This window comes from Parasteatoda tepidariorum, chromosome 3 (genome assembly GCF_043381705.1).
Source record: "Parasteatoda tepidariorum isolate YZ-2023 chromosome 3, CAS_Ptep_4.0, whole genome shotgun sequence".
NCBI lineage: Eukaryota > Metazoa > Arthropoda > Arachnida > Araneae > Theridiidae > Parasteatoda > Parasteatoda tepidariorum.
This window is the reverse complement of record NC_092206.1, coordinates 6,408,743-6,428,432: the sequence shown is the minus strand read 5'-3', so window position 1 is coordinate 6,428,432 and position 19,690 is coordinate 6,408,743. Positions and strand designations below refer to the sequence as shown.

At 29.6% G+C, this 19,690-nt stretch overlaps 1 protein-coding gene across 4 annotated transcripts in view; it reads left to right on the top strand.

Moving 5' to 3' along the window:
• The window catches only part of LOC107453183 (uncharacterized), a 35,177-nt gene extending 19,885 nt beyond the window's left edge, over positions 1 to 15,292 (top strand). For 3 of the 4 annotated variants that reach the window (XM_071178254.1, XM_043046965.2, XM_043046969.2), the window contains 4 exons: positions 5,837 to 5,947; positions 7,874 to 8,008; positions 8,592 to 8,722; positions 15,149 to 15,292. In XM_071178254.1, the coding sequence (XP_071034355.1) occupies positions 5,837 to 5,947; positions 7,874 to 8,008; positions 8,592 to 8,722; positions 15,149 to 15,257 (486 nt within the window). In that variant the 3' untranslated portion in view covers positions 15,258 to 15,292. Of the gene's footprint in view, positions 1 to 5,836; positions 5,948 to 7,873; positions 8,009 to 8,591; positions 8,723 to 11,298; positions 11,525 to 15,148 lie in introns of those variants that run through there. The other variant, XM_043046968.2, reaches the window with a different exon arrangement.
• The last annotated feature ends 4,398 nt before the right edge of the window (positions 15,293 to 19,690 follow it).

Here is a 19,690-nt window from a genome sequence, read left to right as displayed (position 1 = left end):
GTCGTAAGAGGCGACTAAAATGGGCACCCTGCTTCTGTGGATTTTATCAGGAGACTGGCCCTCCAGGTTGGGGGCTGGGCGTAAGGTTAACGACTCTACACTGTAAAAAAACTATTGTTACGAGATCTCAAGAAGAAAAAACCACAGACTGACTACAAAGAGACGATTTGGTAAAGAAAAGGCTTTAAAGACTTGAAAATTGGATTATGGAATATTCGTTCTTTATATAGGAATAAAGGATTGCAAATGCTAATTGAGCAGATTGATTATTTTAGAATTAATATACTAGCTATTTACAAGCGATGAGATGGATAGGAGAGGAATAGTTGAAAAGAAAAACCAATGATTGTGTGAAAAACCAAAGCTGTGATAAAACCACATGATTGTCTATAGCTGTGATAAAAACATGCATATATTTGGCACTGGCTTTATACTGAGTAAGCGAATAAGACCTCTTCTAATTGACTTTGTAAGTCATCTATGCTGTGTAAAATTAGAATAAAAGGAATCTTTTTTTTAATTATAGTTTTATTAATTTTCATGCTCCAACGGAGGACAAAGATAGTTTGGAAAAGGAGTTCTTCTACGAAAACTACAGGCACTGTATGCATCTAGCCCGAAAAACGATGTCAAAATTATACTGGGTGATGCAAATGAAATGCAAAAAGTGGGAAGGAAAACGAATTTAGACCAATTATCGATAAGTATAGACTTCATGACGTTACAAATGATAATGAAAGGTGACTTATTGATTTTGCAGCAGGCAATAATTTGATAATACCAAGCACAATGTTTCAACTTAAAAAAAATCATAAAATAACTTGGAGTTCTCCTGATGGAGACACTAACAATCAAATAAACCATTACTTAATAGATTCAAGACACAAGACAGACATACTGGATGTAAGAACTTATCATGGTACTAACCTGAATTCTGACCATTTTCTGGTCATGGCAAGGGTTAGAGCAAGTCTTTCAAACTAAGGCTTCAAGGTAATGTTAAAAAAGTCCTTCATTAATTGCAAAACATGCAGTAAGCCAAATTTAGTATGCATATCTTTCAATACAATCCATGAGTCCCTCGCCTTGGCGCAGTGGCCAATATCATCCAAAAACGTATATTCTACAATCAAGAACATTAGAGTTAATGCTTCATCATTTTTCTTTCTCTCATTTTCGGACATTTCAGCAAGTCCATAGCCAGACTCAACTGCCTCCCAGCATTTTTTCTGCACCATCAGTGCACGGGCACGTATTGCCCATGCATGATAATTTTCGCCGTTCAGCTTCTTCAATTTGTATTCTTCCATAGCGGCGATTATTATTGTGCTGCCTATCTTCTTAGATCCGAATTTCTAATATTTATTTACACAGAGCGTCGCGCTGATAACGTGTTGAAATTAAATTACAATTGTAAATAAACAGATCATTTTGAGAAAAAGATTATAACATAAGACAAACTTAGACGGAAAAAAAGAACACTTCTATTTATATAGAAAATATATCAATAGAAGTGTTCTTTTTTTTTCGTCTAAGTTTGTCTTATGTTATAATCTTTATTAAAATATTTCTTTTTCTCAAAATGATCTGTTTATTTGCAATTGTAATTTAATTTCAACACATTGAAGTTGGTAACCAAGTTGTGGAAAAGGTTAAGAAAGCAAAAATAAAGGACTGGTTTGATAATGAATGTTTCTTGGCTACAAAAAGAAAAAATGGCATATGGCAAAATGCTGAGCAAGAGACATTCAAGAAATTCAGTGATTGCGCACAAGGATGCAAGAAGAGAGGAAAAAGGAATTCGCAAAACAAAAAAGAAGGAAATTTTTTGAATATCTCCTTAAAAATTTTGAACATTTGAGAGATACTAATGAAAGCAGAGCTTTCTTTCGGGAAATCAATCTCGGGCGTATAGAATTCAAACCAAGAATTACCTCATGTCATCATAAGGAATGAGTGATAGAACAGAGGTGTTGAAGAGATGGAATGAACATTTCGATTGTCTACTGAACACAGACATCTATGGATATGAGATATGTACAGAAAACATACAAACTGTCATCCAAGATGAGACTGTACCACCATCGTTAAAAGAAGTAGCTGAAGGTATTAACAAACTTAAAGACAATAAAGCACCTGGTCCTGATGCTATTGCATCCGAATTACTGAAAAATGGTGGAATTAAAATGACTAAGTACATACATAACTTAATAAAAGCAATTTGGGATTAGGAAATAATCCCTGACAAATGGAACGAGTGTAACCTGTGTAATACACAAGAAAGGCAATTTACTTGAATGCTCTAACTATAGAAGTATTAGCTTGCTTTGTACAAGCTATAAAGTATTTTCAAATATTTTATACAACAGACTCTCTCCATTTGTAGAAAAACTGGTTGGAGACTATCAAGATGAATTTAGGAAAAGAAGATCCACCACTGAGCAAATATTTTACATTCGGCAGGTGCTGGAGAAGACTAAAGAATTTGGAATAGATACACACTAACTTTTCATTGATTTTAAAGCTGCCTACGATAGCATCAATAGAAAAGCCGTCATTGCAGCCTTGAGCGAGTTTAAAATGCCTAAAAAGTTACCTAGGCTGATATGCCTAACACTAAATGAAACCAAAACTAGGGTCAAAATACAGAATAATCTATCAAGCCCAATGGTAATAATTAATGGTGTGCGACATTGGGGTGCATTGGCATGCCTACTCTTCAATTTAGTCTTAGAAAAAGTAATAAGAGATTCCAACATTAACATCAGGGGAACTATTTTTAATAAATCTGTACAACTGTTGGCCTTTGCTGATGACATAGACGTTTTTTCTAAAACACCTATAGCACTAAGGCAGGCTTTTATTTCTTTAGAGAAAGCGGCTCTCAAGATGGGCCCTGAGAATAAACAAGAGTAAAACTAAATATTTGCCCTGTACTAAAACAAAATTCAATAACACCCATTTAGAAATTGAAGAATATAAATTTGAGGTTGTTGACAATTTCGTTTACTTGGGTTCTGTAATCAACAACAGGAACAATACCGCAATGGAAATAAAAAGAATTACTATAGCCAATAACTGTTTTAATGGAATTCGAAAATACATAAAATCTAATGTAACTCGTATAAAAACAAAAGTTTTATTATATAAATCTCTTATAAGATCAATTTTAACATATGCTTGTGAAACCTGGACCATATGTTGTACGGATGAAGATATGTTGGGTACCTTTGAGAGAAAGGTTTTGAGAAGTATTTTTGGAGGAATTCAAAAAATGGTGTGTAGCTTAGATGATCAAATTTAGAGCTTTATCACACATATAATGAACTTGACATTATTAACTTTATTAAACGACAAAGAATAAAGTGGGAAAGCCACGTTATCAGAATGGACGAAGACCGTACCACATAAAGAGTTTTCAATGCCAGACCAGTTGGCACACGAAAAAGAGGCAGGCCGAATTTGAGATTGGTAGATACCCTAGAGCAGGGGTCCCCAACTCTATGCCCGCGGGCACCATGGCGCCCGTCGATCGATCTAGGTGCGCCCGCTGCTCAACTATAAAATATTTCAGTTTTCTATTTTCCCAATAAACGCTGGCTCAGTAAAGGTAAAGTATTTGAATAGATTTCTACATATAATTGGAGAAATAAAAAATTATCTTGCAACCAAAAATCATACATTTTTAGAACTAAGAGATAGATCCTCTTTGGCTAGCAGATTTGTCTTTCATAATAGACGTAAGGAAAAAACTAAATTATTTAAACTTGGAGCTGCAGGGAAAGGACAAACATAAAGCAAAAATGATAGAGGCTGTTAACTCGTTCAGAGCTAAGCTAGTTTTGTGGATATCACATTTGAAAATGAAGTCTCTTGTGCATTTTCCAAACATGAAAAAAGTGATAGGTGGCAGTGAAATTGACATTTGTCATCAACCTCCAATTGCTTAAAGATCAATTTAATAGCAGCAATTTAATATCATCGAGCCTTTGATAACTTTTTTGTTAATCCTCTTACCAACCAAACAAACGTAACCGTAATAGCAACATACATTTCGGAATATCTTCAAGTAAAGCGAGAAGAATTGGATATAGAGATTTTGGATCTCCATTGGATGACATTATCCTCAAAACTATTATATCACATGAGAAATTCTGGAATATATTTGAAGGACTAAATTCCATTCTTAAAAAGAGCATCATATTCTCCCAATTATGTAGCGCTGGTCAGCGAAATACCATGCCAAACACCACATGCCACTGAATTTTATAAATAATTTTTATACTTCGTATGTTTTAAAAGCAATTTAGTAATCATTTATTTTACACAAAAATATTAATTGCATTCATATGTTAAATTAATTTTTGAAATTTAATTTTTTGTGCACTATATGTAGTGTGTATTATTACCTATGTCTACCAACTATAAATTTATGTTGAAAAAATAAATGGTGCCCGCCATTCGACCGATATTCTGGTATTTGCTCTTAGGTACAAAAAGGTTGGGGACCACTGCCCTAGAGAAAGACCTTTTGGTTTTAAAAACTAAAAATTGAAAAACACTAGCAAAAAAAGGTTAGCAGGGAAAAAACTTCTTGAGCAGGCCTATGCCCCCCCCCCCTGGGCTGTCGAGCCATCCATGATGATGACTTCGATGGATACGGATAGTCCACATCGAACAGTTGACTTGCTACTTGTGACTGCGACATTATCCATCTCCTAGTGCTGTTGCTACTCAGTCTAGATCACACACAATGTACAACGTATACACTCGGCTTCTAAAGGCAACACAGGAGCGACCATGGCCATGAACTTAATACAGCTCTCACGATCAGCAGTCAAAAAAGTATGGTGATCTTATTACAGCTGTCCCGGCTTCTCACAAAACAGCAAGCAACTAGTGGTATTCGTTCATCAAATTCTATCACAGATATAATTCTGGTGGGGGAGTACTGGAGTGTATCTATCACTACAAAAATACAATTCCAATTCACTAGTATATAAGACATGCTAACTCGATTCTATGGTTGGGTACCTTATCATAGATGAGGGTTGACATTGATAACAACTCTTCCCACAAAAATCTATTTTTTATCTTGCTAATTAGGAAATTAAAATATTGTTATACAAATTGTACTGAATTGTTGTACAAATTTTCTTCGTGTTTAAGTCTTTCAATATTTTTATTACGAAGAATTCTACATTCATGTGCTCCTTATCCATAATTAATGTGAGTGATCGAAGCATAGAGAAATTAGAGATAATAGGGGGAGGGGTGATTTGTTGGTGTGAGGGGTGATTCGGTGATTTGTAAATAAGACCAATTTTTTTTTCAAAAAAATATTGGTGTTATTTTAATTTTTAAATTACGTGCTACTTTAGAAATTTTATGAAGCTGTAACCACGTACTGAATTTAAAATATTACTTTTATCTTCCGTTCAAGAATATTAGTTTCATTTTTTCGGTTACCACTTAATGTTTCTTCTGTATAAACAGAATTTCCTGCTTGTTCCTTCAACCGAATTGAATGTTTTTTTCATATTTTTTAAGAAAATAATCCACTGAACTTTGTTGCTTTTTTTATTTAATCAAAATAATAACTAGAAAATTTTTTGAAATATATTAAAAGCTCCAATATAGTTAAAACGTACAATACACTTATTTCTACAAAATACAAACCGAACTCGTGCTAAAACGTAATTTTTAAATCAATAGCATTGTGAAATTTTAAGAACTGTGTGCCTAACAGTTGAATTCTATCACTGAGTAACAGTGGATTACCTGTTGAGATTCTTTGATTCAATTATGGTAATTTCATTGGATTATTATTTTGCAGGAAGAAATGCAGAAAACAAAACCCCTTCTTTTTCTGATGAAAGGAACTTGTGAAAGTGTGCTGGTCAATGCAGTCTGTATTGTATCAAATGTTTCTATTTCCATTAATCAAGTAAGTTCTTTTTTTCCTTCTACTGCTGTATTCAATTACTCTTTTATAATTTCCTTTCAGATTTTTTTATAAGGATATTTAAATTAATTTTTGATGCTTAAGTCATTTGTGCAAAGTTAAAACAAAATTATTTTTCTTACTAACTATCTCTGTATCCAGACACCCGGTTGGTGTAAGCATAATGGTTTGGGGGTGTTTCTCGTGGTTTGGGGCTGTGGTTGGAAGCATCAACTCTGAGATGTAAGTGGACAATGCTCCACACCTAACTCTTTTTGCAATATTTCGGTCCATTTCTCTTCCAGCAGGATACCATTCACACGCTTGCACAGACTTGATTTGTCAAAATGGGTGTTCAAGAACTGGACTGGCCTTCTCAGATTCCATAAAACACTTTTGGGTAGCCAGTCTTTGCTGCAGTTACTCACTTCAGTTGTGATGGAAGTCGATTCCTATCAAAAACTAGTTTAAAGTCTTCCCAGACGTGTGCAGACTTAAGTTTTAATTATGTTACAGTAAAATTAAATTTTAAGGTTAAGTATTTTATTTTTAAAAAATGTAAGCATTTGAAAAAAAGGCGTCACCAAATATGGAATCTCATACTCTAATTGATTTTTGTATCCCCAAGTTAAAATTCCATTGATGGACCAACATAATATTGATGGTAACCATCAATAATTCCATCATGAACCATTATATTTTCGAGGGTGACCAACATAAATAACCATCACACCCTGATGTAGGAATTTGTACTGATTTATTATGGCCCAACATAAGAATACCAACTTGTTTTGATGGTTTGTTTATGTTGAACCATTAGAAATTTCCATTAGAGTTTCTTAGAAATCAAATGTTGGAACAATCATGAACCACCATTATCCTAATGTAGGAATTCAGACTGATTTATGATGGTGCAACATAAAAAAACCAAATTTTTTGATGGGAAATTCCTGAGAACCAGCAAGAATATCCATTGAACCATCATGAAAATATATATTTGGAGCCATCGAGGACCATCACGGATAATCATGGATTGTTGGTTCATGAAAATCAAACTTCTCTTGATGGTTAACCGTCATAGTATTAAAGTTGCATTTTTCATCATAGAATGATGGAAGTTTGTTGACATATCCAAAAACTGGAACGCATAAGGAAAAATGTTGGATGATGTTAGACCATCATGAATCTCAATGAGACCAACAGAAACCATTAAAACATTTTGATGGGACCATCAAAAATTTTAACTTGAGTCTGATTGATTCACCTTGCTCAATGCTAATGTTAAGTCTGTCTAACTCTCTAATTTAATCAAAAATTAATATTTTATTAAATTTTAATGATGTTATAGTAAAATAAAATTTTAAGGTTAAGTATTTTATTTTTTTAAAAATTAAATCATGAAAAAAGGCATCACCAGTTATGAAATCTCATTATCTAATTGATTTTTGTATCTAATTGATTCACCTTGTTAACTCTATGTCTAACTCTAATTTTGTCAAAAATCAATTTTTTTTATTACATTTTATTTTTGTTTCAATAAAATAAATTTCTAAGGTTAAGTATTTTATTTTGTAAAAATTTAAGCATTTGAAAAAAGGCATCACCAGATGCAGAATCTCACACTCTAATTGATTTTTTTAAATCTAATTTATGCACATTGCTTACTGCTAATGTAAACTCTGTGTCTAACTCTCTAATTTAGTCAAAAATTAATTTTTTATTAAATCTTAATTGTTACAACTAAGTATTTTATTTAAAAAAAATTTAAGCATTTGCCTAAAAAATAAGTAAATGTCTAATGAGAAAAAAGCTGTGTAGCCAGGAAACTTTAGTGCAATTTTACCTAAAGGCTTTTATGCTTGAAGTGAAGTTCACTAAAAATATTTTTGTCCTATTTGATTATTCCTGTAATATTATTTTTTTTAATAGGACATTGCTCACGAATATGTAACTGCTATGTGTGAACTGCTGTCACTGGTGAATGATTATGATGCTGAGCTACTTGGACAGATAGGAAGAGGATTAGCTAATTTTTCAGAATGTCCATCCAATTTTCTGTGTGTGGTAAATACTACTATTACTTCTTTATTTATGAAAGAGATACTGGTGAAACAAAAAATTTCCGCTAAAGAAAGAACACAATTTAAGTGTATGAGAGCTTTCTTCTCTCTATGTATTCTTTATTTAATGCTTGTTAAAGTTGAAAAGATAATGTTTCGTTCCTCACAAGTTGTTAATAATTTTTTGCCGAAACTGTTAATTTTGTGAACTTTTTTTAAATTTGAAATATATATATTTTACATTGATTTTGCTATAATGTCTTATTGTTAAAAATTTTGAACCAATCTGATTTGATACCAATTACGTACCATTTCCTCTTATTGAAAAGCTTAATGAGAAATACTTGTTGAATTTTTTTTTTATAAATGCACACACTTTTCATATTTTATTCAAGATATTGCTATTAAAACAAAAGTTTTTTTTTTTAATTAAGCTACTTTTTTAAATTGCATTTTACATACATAAATTCATATAAACAATTGAAGTATTAAATTAAATATGGTTTCTTGATTGGATATGATTATTATGTGTTTCAATAAATTTATTTTTAAGAAACATACAATGTTGATTTTATTCTATTCAACAGATTCATCATCTTCCAGTTATCATTTCCAAACTCTTGAAATCCAATTTTGAGATCCCTAAGATGCACTGTTGTCGTTTAATAAATTATCTCCTTGTATCAGAAACAGCTGTTGTATTGAATGTGCTTTCTCAGTAAGTGTACATTTTTCATTTTGATTTTTAATTACAGTTAGACCCTCCCTTAGAACTATTTGCCATAAAGAAATACCATAGGATATGCCTTTGTCCCGTTGCAGAATTACAGTGACACAGCGACATTGTCGCAGAACAGTACCGACTTTTTGCAGAAAGATTTTTTCTTTGTGAAGTAAGAAATTATGGTATTCTTTTCTGCAGAAATGTTTTAAAAGATTTTATCTTTTCTTCAGAATTATATTGAAAAGATGCCTTTCTCGCTCTTCTGAGTAGAAAAAAAATGCTTATGATTTTTCTATTCTCATTTGAGAATATTGAAAAATAAAGTAAAACATTTAGTTTCCTTCTCTGTTGAATTCTATTTTTTTTGCATTTATTATTGTTAATTTTCACATAGTTTTTAAAATTCAGTATTTTTTAACACGGTATTATTTACTACAACTGAATCTCAAAATGAAAACATGCATTTAGCATCCCTTTTTGAAGAGTCTCATTCACATGATTTCTCCTTCAATCTTTTTTTTGTTAGTTATAGCTATGGATTTGACAAATTTTTATTATTATTTGTTTCAATGTGATGATATACAAAATGTGAAAAAGGAAATGATGTGTGTGTTTTCCCCTACAAAAGGCGAGCATATTACCCATAATATTAGAATAAAAAAACTATTGCATATTCAATTTTAAAAAAAAAAAATTTATCCGATTTTTTTTTTTTTTTTAAGTTGACGCATCTGTTATTTTAAATTAGTAACATGTGTATTTGTTATTATTAAAAGTATCTATCTGAAAGATATCGGTACTGGAGAGATGTCGCAGAAAGCCCAAAAATATTCAACCACAGGGATGCCTATGGGGTTTTGCTTATGGTAAAATTTTACCATAGAATTTTGCCATAAACGTATGGCAAAGTTTTTACCATATGAAAAATTTTTGCCATACATATGAGACAAAAGTATGAGGTAAAATTCTACCATAGGTATGACCACATCGGTATATGGTAAATTGTATATAAAAAATTTTGCCATAAAACTATGGTGTGCTTTAGCCTTTGAAATTTTTCCATAGACTATGACAACATTTCTTCACAGCCCTATTGAATTTTATCATACAACTCCATAAAGGGAAATTTATACATAGACAAGGGTCATTAAATTACAGTAAGTTCTTTTCATTTGGAAGAATGATTATATTAAGACAAAATAAGGTCAGATTTTGAGTAGTTAAACATGAGAAACATCAATGTAAAAAAGCAAAGGACAATATACATGGATGATTCATATCTTTACAACAAAAATTAATTAGAAAACATAAATAAAGTAAAGTTAATATGAGTTATTTAAAAAATAAATTGGAATGGTCTTACAAATTTGTTACTTCTCTACTGTTTATTAATCCAAAGTCAATCAAAACGTCACAGATTCATCGCGATAATCGCAAAAAGACGCAAAACATAATTTTTGATGTTACTGAAGTTCACAAAACATTATTGTAGCAGTGAGAGCTAATTTGTTTCTAGATGCTTCTAATATCATTTAAATCCAAAATCAGGTTGTTTATAAAATAGACTAAGTTCAAAAATTTCTATAAACATTGTCAAAACTAATTGGATGTTCAATAATTTCAAGAAGTTTTAAATCTATTTCTTTTGAAATTCAAAAAAATATATATATATATATATATATATATAAGAAGAACCACTAANTAATTTGTTTCTAGATGCTTCTAATATCATTTAAATCCAAAATCAGGTTGTTTATAAAATAGACTAAGTTCAAAAATTTCTATAAACATTGTCAAAACTAATTGGATGTTCAATAATTTCAAAAAGTTTTAAATCTATTTCCTTTGAAATTCAAAAAAAAAAAAAAAAAAAAAAAAAAAAAAAAAAAAAAAAAAAAAAAAANAAAAAAAAAGAAATACTAGTAATAATAATAAAACGGCTTTGTACAAAAAGTAAATAAAAAAAAACCTCTTTGGCAAATTAACGCTTCATTGAGGTATTGATGTCGACCTGGCAGCTCGGGAAATTTTATAAGTTAAAATGCTGTTGTTTTTTTTGTTGAAATAATTGAAAAGTACTATTGTTTTTAATAGATCGGTTTAATTAACGCAGAATTTAGCTGGATTATCGGAGTTGCTGTAAAACAAGCCTTCCCCCCTCGCAACCTTATCCACATTCCCGTATGAATGATGCATGTGAATAGTGTGTTTCTCTTACCTTGTTTTATGCCTATGGTACTTACCTTTAAACATACCATAAGGCTATGGTGTCCCTCCATAAAATGCTATGCAAATTTCTCTGATAATCATAGCCTTATGGTGTCTTACTATATGTATATCATACAAATTTTGATTGTAACCATATACTTATAGCGTCTTGTCTTATAAATTTCTACGATATCCATAGATTGCCATCTGTATGTCTATGGTAAATTTTTTTGCCTTAGTATAATAATCTATGAACCCAGAAAAGTTGTTATTGTTACTACATATGCCACTTGCCAATATGGGCCAGCCTGCTTGAAATCAAACAAATTTTTAAGGCAAAGGGTTCTCTTCTTGTTTTTCAGTGGTGCCATCTATGTCCAAGGATACGATTTTGCCACACACATACCTCACAAACAGTTTTATAGGGAGGACTCATTATCACACCTTTCATCCATCCACTTATAATAATTTTGATCTGAACTAGAGCATAATCAATCTCCGATCCAGTGCTATCAGAGGTATTGAATTGTTATGGGAATCTGGAGTACTTTATGACCCCGACAGATTTAATGTGACCAGTCATCATTTAATACATACAGGATTCTTCGGCCGGCTGAATTTGAACTACTGTCCTCACAAACACGAGTTTGACATCCTACCATCCAGGCTATCCCGGCCCAGAAATAAGCCCACTAAAGGATGATTCGTTTTATTCAAAATCTTAGAAAAAAATTATCAGAAAATAGTGATAGTCAAGTATGTAATTTGCTTTATACAGATTACTAAATGTAGAATCTCTCCTCAACAAAGTGTTCTTACGCTTAATTTCTTCTTATAACAAAGTTTTTATTTGGAATATTTCGTAACATTCAAATCTTCTCCATCTGCTGAAGTGATTCTCTTCATTATAATGAATTTTTTTAGGTGTTGATCGCTTTGATTTCCATTATTTTAACAGAAAGTTGAAATTAAGAATGGAAATTCTATGCATCCAAATTCTCTCTCTTATGGGTATGTTTTTCAGGGTTGCCACTCCACTGGGAGAATAGGAAAAACCTGGAAAATACAGGGATTTTAAAAATCTGCTAGAATAACAGGGAAAATGCAGGGAATTTTGACTTTTTCTTTACAAACTGAGAAAAAAAACGGGGAGTTTTATTTCTTATTTTTGTCTTTTAAAAAAAGCAGACCTCTCAAAGCACAACATATGGAATATTAAGCATGGTGCATAGTGTTTTTAAAAAGTGCTTTAAGGTGCTTTCGTTTTTTAAAAGCCCTTAGAGGTGCTTTTTTATTAGGTGTTTTTAAGAAATAATTAATTTTCCCATTTCGGAAATGAGATTTTTATTTTCTTTACAATATCAATGTTTGCTATGTATTATGCAAAAGCGTATTTTTTACATTATTCTATTCAACGTTTTCACAATTCATTCAACCATAATCCAATTCATCGTACCGGCAATCCATAACATATGAAAGCAATAGTTTTACATGTTTGAGGAAATACTTGCGAGTCGGCGTGTGCGTTTACTGACTGAGTTCGTTGAGATTCTGGCACTCTCATGTGCAACTCTGCTGCATTTTGCAAGATATTCTCAATTTCACTCTCCATTTTCCATCTTCTGATATGAAACCAAAAAATCTCTCAATCATTTTATAATGACTAATATAGTCAAGAAGAGTGTTCTTTATCAGAAACCAGTTATTTTATCATGTTCATGTAAAGTCTTTGGAAATAATTTTGCATTTTGTGAATGTAATAGTAATGTAATAGTTTGTTAATGTGATAGTTTGTAAATAAGCATTTGAAAATATTTTTGAGTGCTTAAAAAATTCTTAGAAGGTGATTATTTTTTGTTGAAAGATTTGGCTACGCATCCTGTTAAAAGATTATAGTTTAGCTATATTATATTTGCTCATTTATTATAGCCAGAGTCTGACTAAGGCAAGGGCATACCCGGCAGTTATAAGGCAGTTGCCCCGGGGCCCCAAATCAAATAGAAAGCTTATTTTACGTTTCCTTATTTAGTGAACTTTTTTCATACAAAATATCAGTACAGTGTAAAATCCTTCAGTTTTATATTAGCTTCTTCAGTAATCTATCGTATGGACACAAAGAATCTATATTTCGTAAATCCCCCACTTTCTAAGGCAGAATTCAGCTAAATGTTTGCAATTGCGATGGACAAATTTGACCAATCAAAAGCCTGTATTTTTACAGATATCAACATGCGATATGTTTGCAGAAATACAGGCTTCTGATTCGTTTAATTGAGCCATCCTACTTGCGAAAATTTAGCTGTAAACCACCCTAATATCAGCAAGGATATGAAATTTTCGCAGCTAGATGACAAAGATAACAATCCGGAAATCAATAAAATGGACAGAAGGATATTTCGTCTGACCATTGGAAAAGGGGGGACTTTATCGCTATTTTAGTTTCTAGTCAATTTTCTTGTTATATATCTATAATGAGGTGAAAAATTTAAATACCTTCATAAATTTGGTTTCTTCATTACTGCAGTAGTGAAGCAGAGGAAGGCCTCTGAAGAAGTTTTATCCCGGGCCCCAATTAGGCTAAGTCGGGCCCTGATTATAACATTATTCGTTTTTATGTTGAGCTTTTTCTTATTTCCCCAAGTTTTTCCAGAAACTGAAACTAGCATTTTTATCCTAATATAGTGCAGTGCTATATATACTATATACAGTCCTAATATAATATGTTTTCTCTTAATATATTGTGTATAATATGTGCAGAGAAAACACAGGGAATTTTTTTTACAGATATCACAGGGTTCCCATGGGTCAAGGAGAACAAGGAAAACCTGGAATTGTCAGGGAATTTTATTTTAACTCTAAAAAGCAGGGAATAGTCAGGGAAAGTTGCAATTTCTTACAAAAAACCTGGAAAATAACCAATCTTAGAATTGTCAATAACAGTAATCAGTTATAGAGATTTGATTTAAATAATTCTAACATCTATTACACTTATTTTTATAAAATTTCACCTTGAAACTTTTTTATTTTTCATTCTATTATATGTTTTTGCTCACAAAGTTTGATATTACTAATAAAGGAATCAAAGTTTTCTGATGAAAAATATCACGGTATAGATAAAATATGGTATGGATTTTCGTTAAAATTTATCTGATATACCTGGAAAAGTCAGGGAATATTTTTCCTGGAATTGAGTGAGAACCCTGTATCAGTGGCAACCCGGATTTTGAAACCAATCTCATTATTTATTCCAGCCAAATGACACATTTTAAACACTACTTTCTGATGTGCATTATTACGTAAAAAGTATATACTTATGACATTATTACATCAACTGAAAAAAAGTTTTCCATCGATACCATAAACGTTATATCATTAGTCAGCTGTTTACTATAAGTTTTAAAACAAATATACAAGGTATCTGTGCACCTGGAAAGTCATGGATTTTGGTATTGAACAAAATTTGTCATGAAATTTCATGATTTAAACTATTATTTTTTTAAAAAAATCATGGATAATTATGGGTTTGGGTTGCCGAAAAATCCTAATTTTTAAAATGGAATTCACCCCACTCATACTCATATTCTATTAAAATATAAAATGTTTTTATTTTGTTCTTTAAAAATTATGGTGTTTTTTTTTGTTCAAAAAATGAAAGAAAGAATGCCATTTCAAGTAGAGCGAATTATCTTCTAAACTTCTGTGTTTTCAGGATATTTTTATTTATTTTTTTATTTTATTTTATTAATTTAAAATTCTAGTTTACGCACACACTTTAAGGTGAAATAAAACAGCTTTAACTAACTACATATATCTGACAGTATTTAGTTATTTGCTTTTGTATTTTATTTTTTTTTCATTTATTTTATTGCTTCAACTCTTTCTTTACTCTGTTTCTTAAGTTTAAAATCAATAAATATGAAGATGCAGAGTATAACAGTTTCGGTTTTACCTATCATTTCAATTAGTGTTGTTATAATGTTTTTTTTTAAATTTATTGTTGTGTTTTTTGTGGAGAAAATAGTAACTTCGTTAAGTCATGAAAAATTCATGGAATTATTTGTCGAAAGTCATGAATTGAAAATCTAAAATGTAGCAGATACCCTGAATATAGTTAAACAAACTGGACCACTAAATATTTACAACACACTATATTCTAGGTTCATTATAGTGGCTGTATTCTATTTTTATAAATATTCATGTTCTTTCTTTTAGGTCAGGAATGGAAGAATTTTTAGAAATTCTGTTTGATTTGCCAGACATAAAGGATATTTTGAACAATTTATTTCTTAGAAAAGTGTCTCGTCTTTCTGTTTCTCAATAACTAACAATGAATATATGAGCTTTATGTATTCTTTATTCTTTACAAATTATGCATATATGAACTTTATGTATTTATTATTCTTTACAAATATTATGGTTCAAGTACAAGCAAATTGCCAAAATTCCATATATTTAGTTTAGAAATTCAAACATTATGTGCACAAATGTGATAGTTACTTTAAGTTTTCTAAAAAGAAAAAAAAAATTTAAACGAATTGATCAAAACTCTTAGTAAGAAAGAAAATGACAGAGCTTTTTCTATATGAATAGTATCTAATATTTTCCAATTCATATATATATTTATATTTCTTTATATTTTGTATAAATCTTTTCAAATGTTATATGTATATATAAAAATATTTTAACAATTAGATTTAAATTTTTATATTCATGATTTATTTTGAATACTGATTTTGTTATAAAATTTGTTTACAAGTAACGCACATATTTTATACAGGCTTGATTGTGTTCCGGTTGTACCCCAGAATTTTTGGTTTTTTGTATCGTCCTTCTAAGTCTAGAAGCAGGGCTTATGATTTTTTCCTTGGAATTCCTCATATCTCAAGTCCATTGATTCATGAAAGTCCGCAAATCAAAATCTGTCGAAATCACCTGGCGTATAATCCGTCGAAATTTTTACCGTAATTTAACATTTAAAGTAAGAGGTAAGCATTGAGAGTTCTGCGTTGAGAAATTTAAATTTTAAAACTTTCACTAATACACGTTCACGAGACGTTTTCATACACATAATTCTCCTGCCAATTAGTTTTTTTGTCGAATTTTTACCGTTTTAAATAACTGATACCATGCTGGAATCCACTAATATCGCAATTCATATGCGTGTGATTTTAAGATCAAACATTGATTTTCGTATTTATTTGATTTAAAAGCTGCATGTTATGACTCTTATTCACACAATTTAAAAACTGTACATTGAGATTCGTATTCACGTGATTTAAAAATCCAATATCGCTATTTCTATTCACGTGATCATGCATCGCAATTCGTATTTACGAGATTTAAAAGTTCAATATCTTCTGAGAACTAACTTTTTTCTTAAATTAGTTACCATAAAGATGTGATATTCTTCCTTTGTAGGTAATTTAATTATAAATTTTAATTCCAAAAATCATATTGCATATGAATAGTATATAAAATATCTTATTGAGTTTTCGTACATAAAATTTTCTCTTTGTGTCACAACCACCCTTGTTTATAGTAATTTTAATTATATTTAAAGGAAAAAAATTTTATTTTGTTATTCAATTCTTTATAGCAGTGTTTGGCATAGAATTTTATGTGAAATTTGTTTAAGAATAGTAGAAATTTTTAATATATGCATTATCCACAGTGATCTTAGTGTATTTTTTATTTTATTTATTCAAAGAAAAAAACGCCCTAATAACTTTTGATCTAACAGTTGTATTTTCATGTACTGACATGCAATCCTTGTGTTTTGAGAGGCTGCACTATTTAATTAATTGGGGTTTATGTTATGAAATCAGATATAAAAGCTTACTTTCTCTTTATAAACTCTTTTTTTTTAAGATACCTTATTTTTAAAACAGGGGGTGTAGCTGAAGTCATTTATATCTTACTTGAATTGTTTCATTTGGAAATTATAAGAAATTTGTAACCCTCGATATTAAATTTGTGTCATTTTGCAATATTTCTGGATGAGTTTTCACAAATCAAAATATTTTTACTCATAGTTGTAAACATCACTTTTCTAAAGATACTATTATAATATATGTTGATTATCATAATAAGATTTTTAATTTAATATTGACTTTTATAATAATTAATAATAGTTATTTTAAATCCCGAAAGAGATAAATTGATCCTTTAAACATTTGATGACCATGTAAATGAATATTAATTATTTGACTTAATGATGATCAAAAATATTTTGAACTGTAAAGCAAGGCATTGCAATTTGTTCATAATTTTAAGTGGGAAAATTTAAACTGAATCTGTTGTATACATTTAGAAAAATAATGCTTTAAAAAAGCTAGATTTTTTCAAAATTTCCAATTCTCAAGAATTAGTTCAATTTTGTGGACTATTTAAGGTTAAACTTTTTTTATTTCCTGACTAAACTATTGCTACATTTTTGTTGTAGTTCAACTTAGTTGCCCATATTTTAAAAGCTAATAGTATTTTGGTATTCACTTGTTGTGTGAGCTATGTGTTGCATTTTAAATGATAAACACACTCATTACTTGAAATTCTGATGATAATGTTTTCTCCAATCAAAAACTTGTGAGCCTTAATTATTAAAAACGCTCTTTTAATGTATGAAAATATAAAATCTGTGAGATTATTTTATTTATTTTTTAAAAAAAGCTTAATGATAAATGAAGCACTGAAATAAGTATTTATGTTAAAAACTCAAAAATTGGTTGTAGTCCTTGAGCAGATTGAAATATTTGCGAAGAGTATGGAATAAATAAATATAATAAATTATTTAAAAATTAATTGGAATTTTATATTTTTGTTTTAAATGCATAATGAAGGTAGCTTAGCATCCTATTGTAGTATGTTTAGAAGTGACAATTATATATCTATTTAAATAAACCTTATCATTAATATTGCTTTTAATTCAAAAATTAATGAAAATAATTTTTTTTAATTTCCTTTATCATTCATTTTGAATAAATGCTTTAAAATTTCGAACAATAATTCTCTTTTTGTTACATCTCAAAGTGCTATGTTAATATCTGTGATAAATTTTCATTAAATTGTGTTTTTAAATTTTATAATTCTATAACTGTTATGTAATATAATTATATGTTAAATATGTGATAAATTATTTATAATTGATGTGCATACAATAATATTTATATAATAAAAAAATTAGAAAGTTATTTTGATTGATCAAGTTTTTCTTTATGAAACATGCTTTTTTTTTTTTAATTATCTATACATATGTTATAAAATAAGATACCTATTTGCCTGTGTATCCAAATAATTTTGGGCACAAAATCTTATTTTGCAGTTATGAAATTCATAAGGCCTTTAAATTTTTTTTATTATAATGTTATTTAGTTTATTAATATTTTTTTCTATGTCCCAGAATTTTTTTTTCTTATTGTAAATTAAAATTCAATTATACTCAATTAGAATTCTTTTTCATTCAAAACAAATCCTCTTTCCTACAAAATGAAACTCGCTTTTTCTAGATTTATTTTATACTTTTAATGTTTTTCGCACATTTAGTTAATCGGGATTTTTTTTTCCAACTTTCTAGAATTTTTCTTTCTTATAGTAAATTATTAGAATTCTTTTCAATTCAACTAAATTAGAATTCTTTTTCGTTCAAAACAAATCCTCTTTCCTACAAAATGAAACTCGCTTTTTCTAGATTTATTTTATACTTTTAACGTTTTTCGTTCATTTAATTAATCAGGAATTTTTTTTCAACTTCCTTGAATTTTTCTATCTCATTGTAAATTATTAGAATTCTTTTCAATTCAACTAAATTAGGATTCTTTTTCTTTCAAAACATATCATCTTTCCTACAAAATGAAACTTGCTTTGTCTAGATTTATTTTATATTTTTAACTTATTGTATTCATTTATTTTATCAAAAAAAATTTTTTTTCTTTGTAAATTATTAGAATTCTTTTTAATTAAACTCAATTAGAATTCTTTTTCATTCAAAACAAATACTCTCTCCTACAAAATGAAACTAGAGCTTAATCAGGATTTTTTTTCAGCATCCTGGAATTTTTCTTTCTGCTTGTAAATTATTATAATTCTATTTCGTTCAAAACAAATTGTCTCTCCTTCAAAATAAAATCCAGATGCTGTAATAGGTCTGATTGTGAAAAGCAGGTATCTCCTGTGGTGTAGCTAGAGGGGATATAACATGTCATATTGCTTGAAATCGAACTAAGAAAACACATGAAATAAAGCATTTTTAAGATACGCAATAATCTTAACAAATTAAAACACATTTTAATACCCCAAAAACTCAATGTGCATAAATAAAGCATTTTTAAACTATACATAATTTTTTAAAATTGATATTCTAATCAGTTGCAATCCTCAAATAACAAAATAATTTTCGAAACCTTGGAAGCTAATTAAACTAAAAATACAAAGGTATAACACAAATCAAGAAAAAAAAATCAAATGATATGAAATATTTTGTCAAATTTAGCAGTTAATAAAATTTTGTTCTATGCAGATCTGCTGTAACAAGTTGAAAAGTTTCTCTCCCATAGTGCCGTGCAACTCTAAACTCTTTCAATTATTGCTTTATTTAACTAATTTTAAATACCAAACAGAGTTTGTGGAGTCCAAGCACTTTTAGTGATATTATGACTTTACATAAAACTTGCTCACATTAATTTATTTTACAGGCACGTATGAACCTTGCATGCGCAAATTGCACAGTAAGTGAGAGTAAACTTATTGGACTGTAGAAAA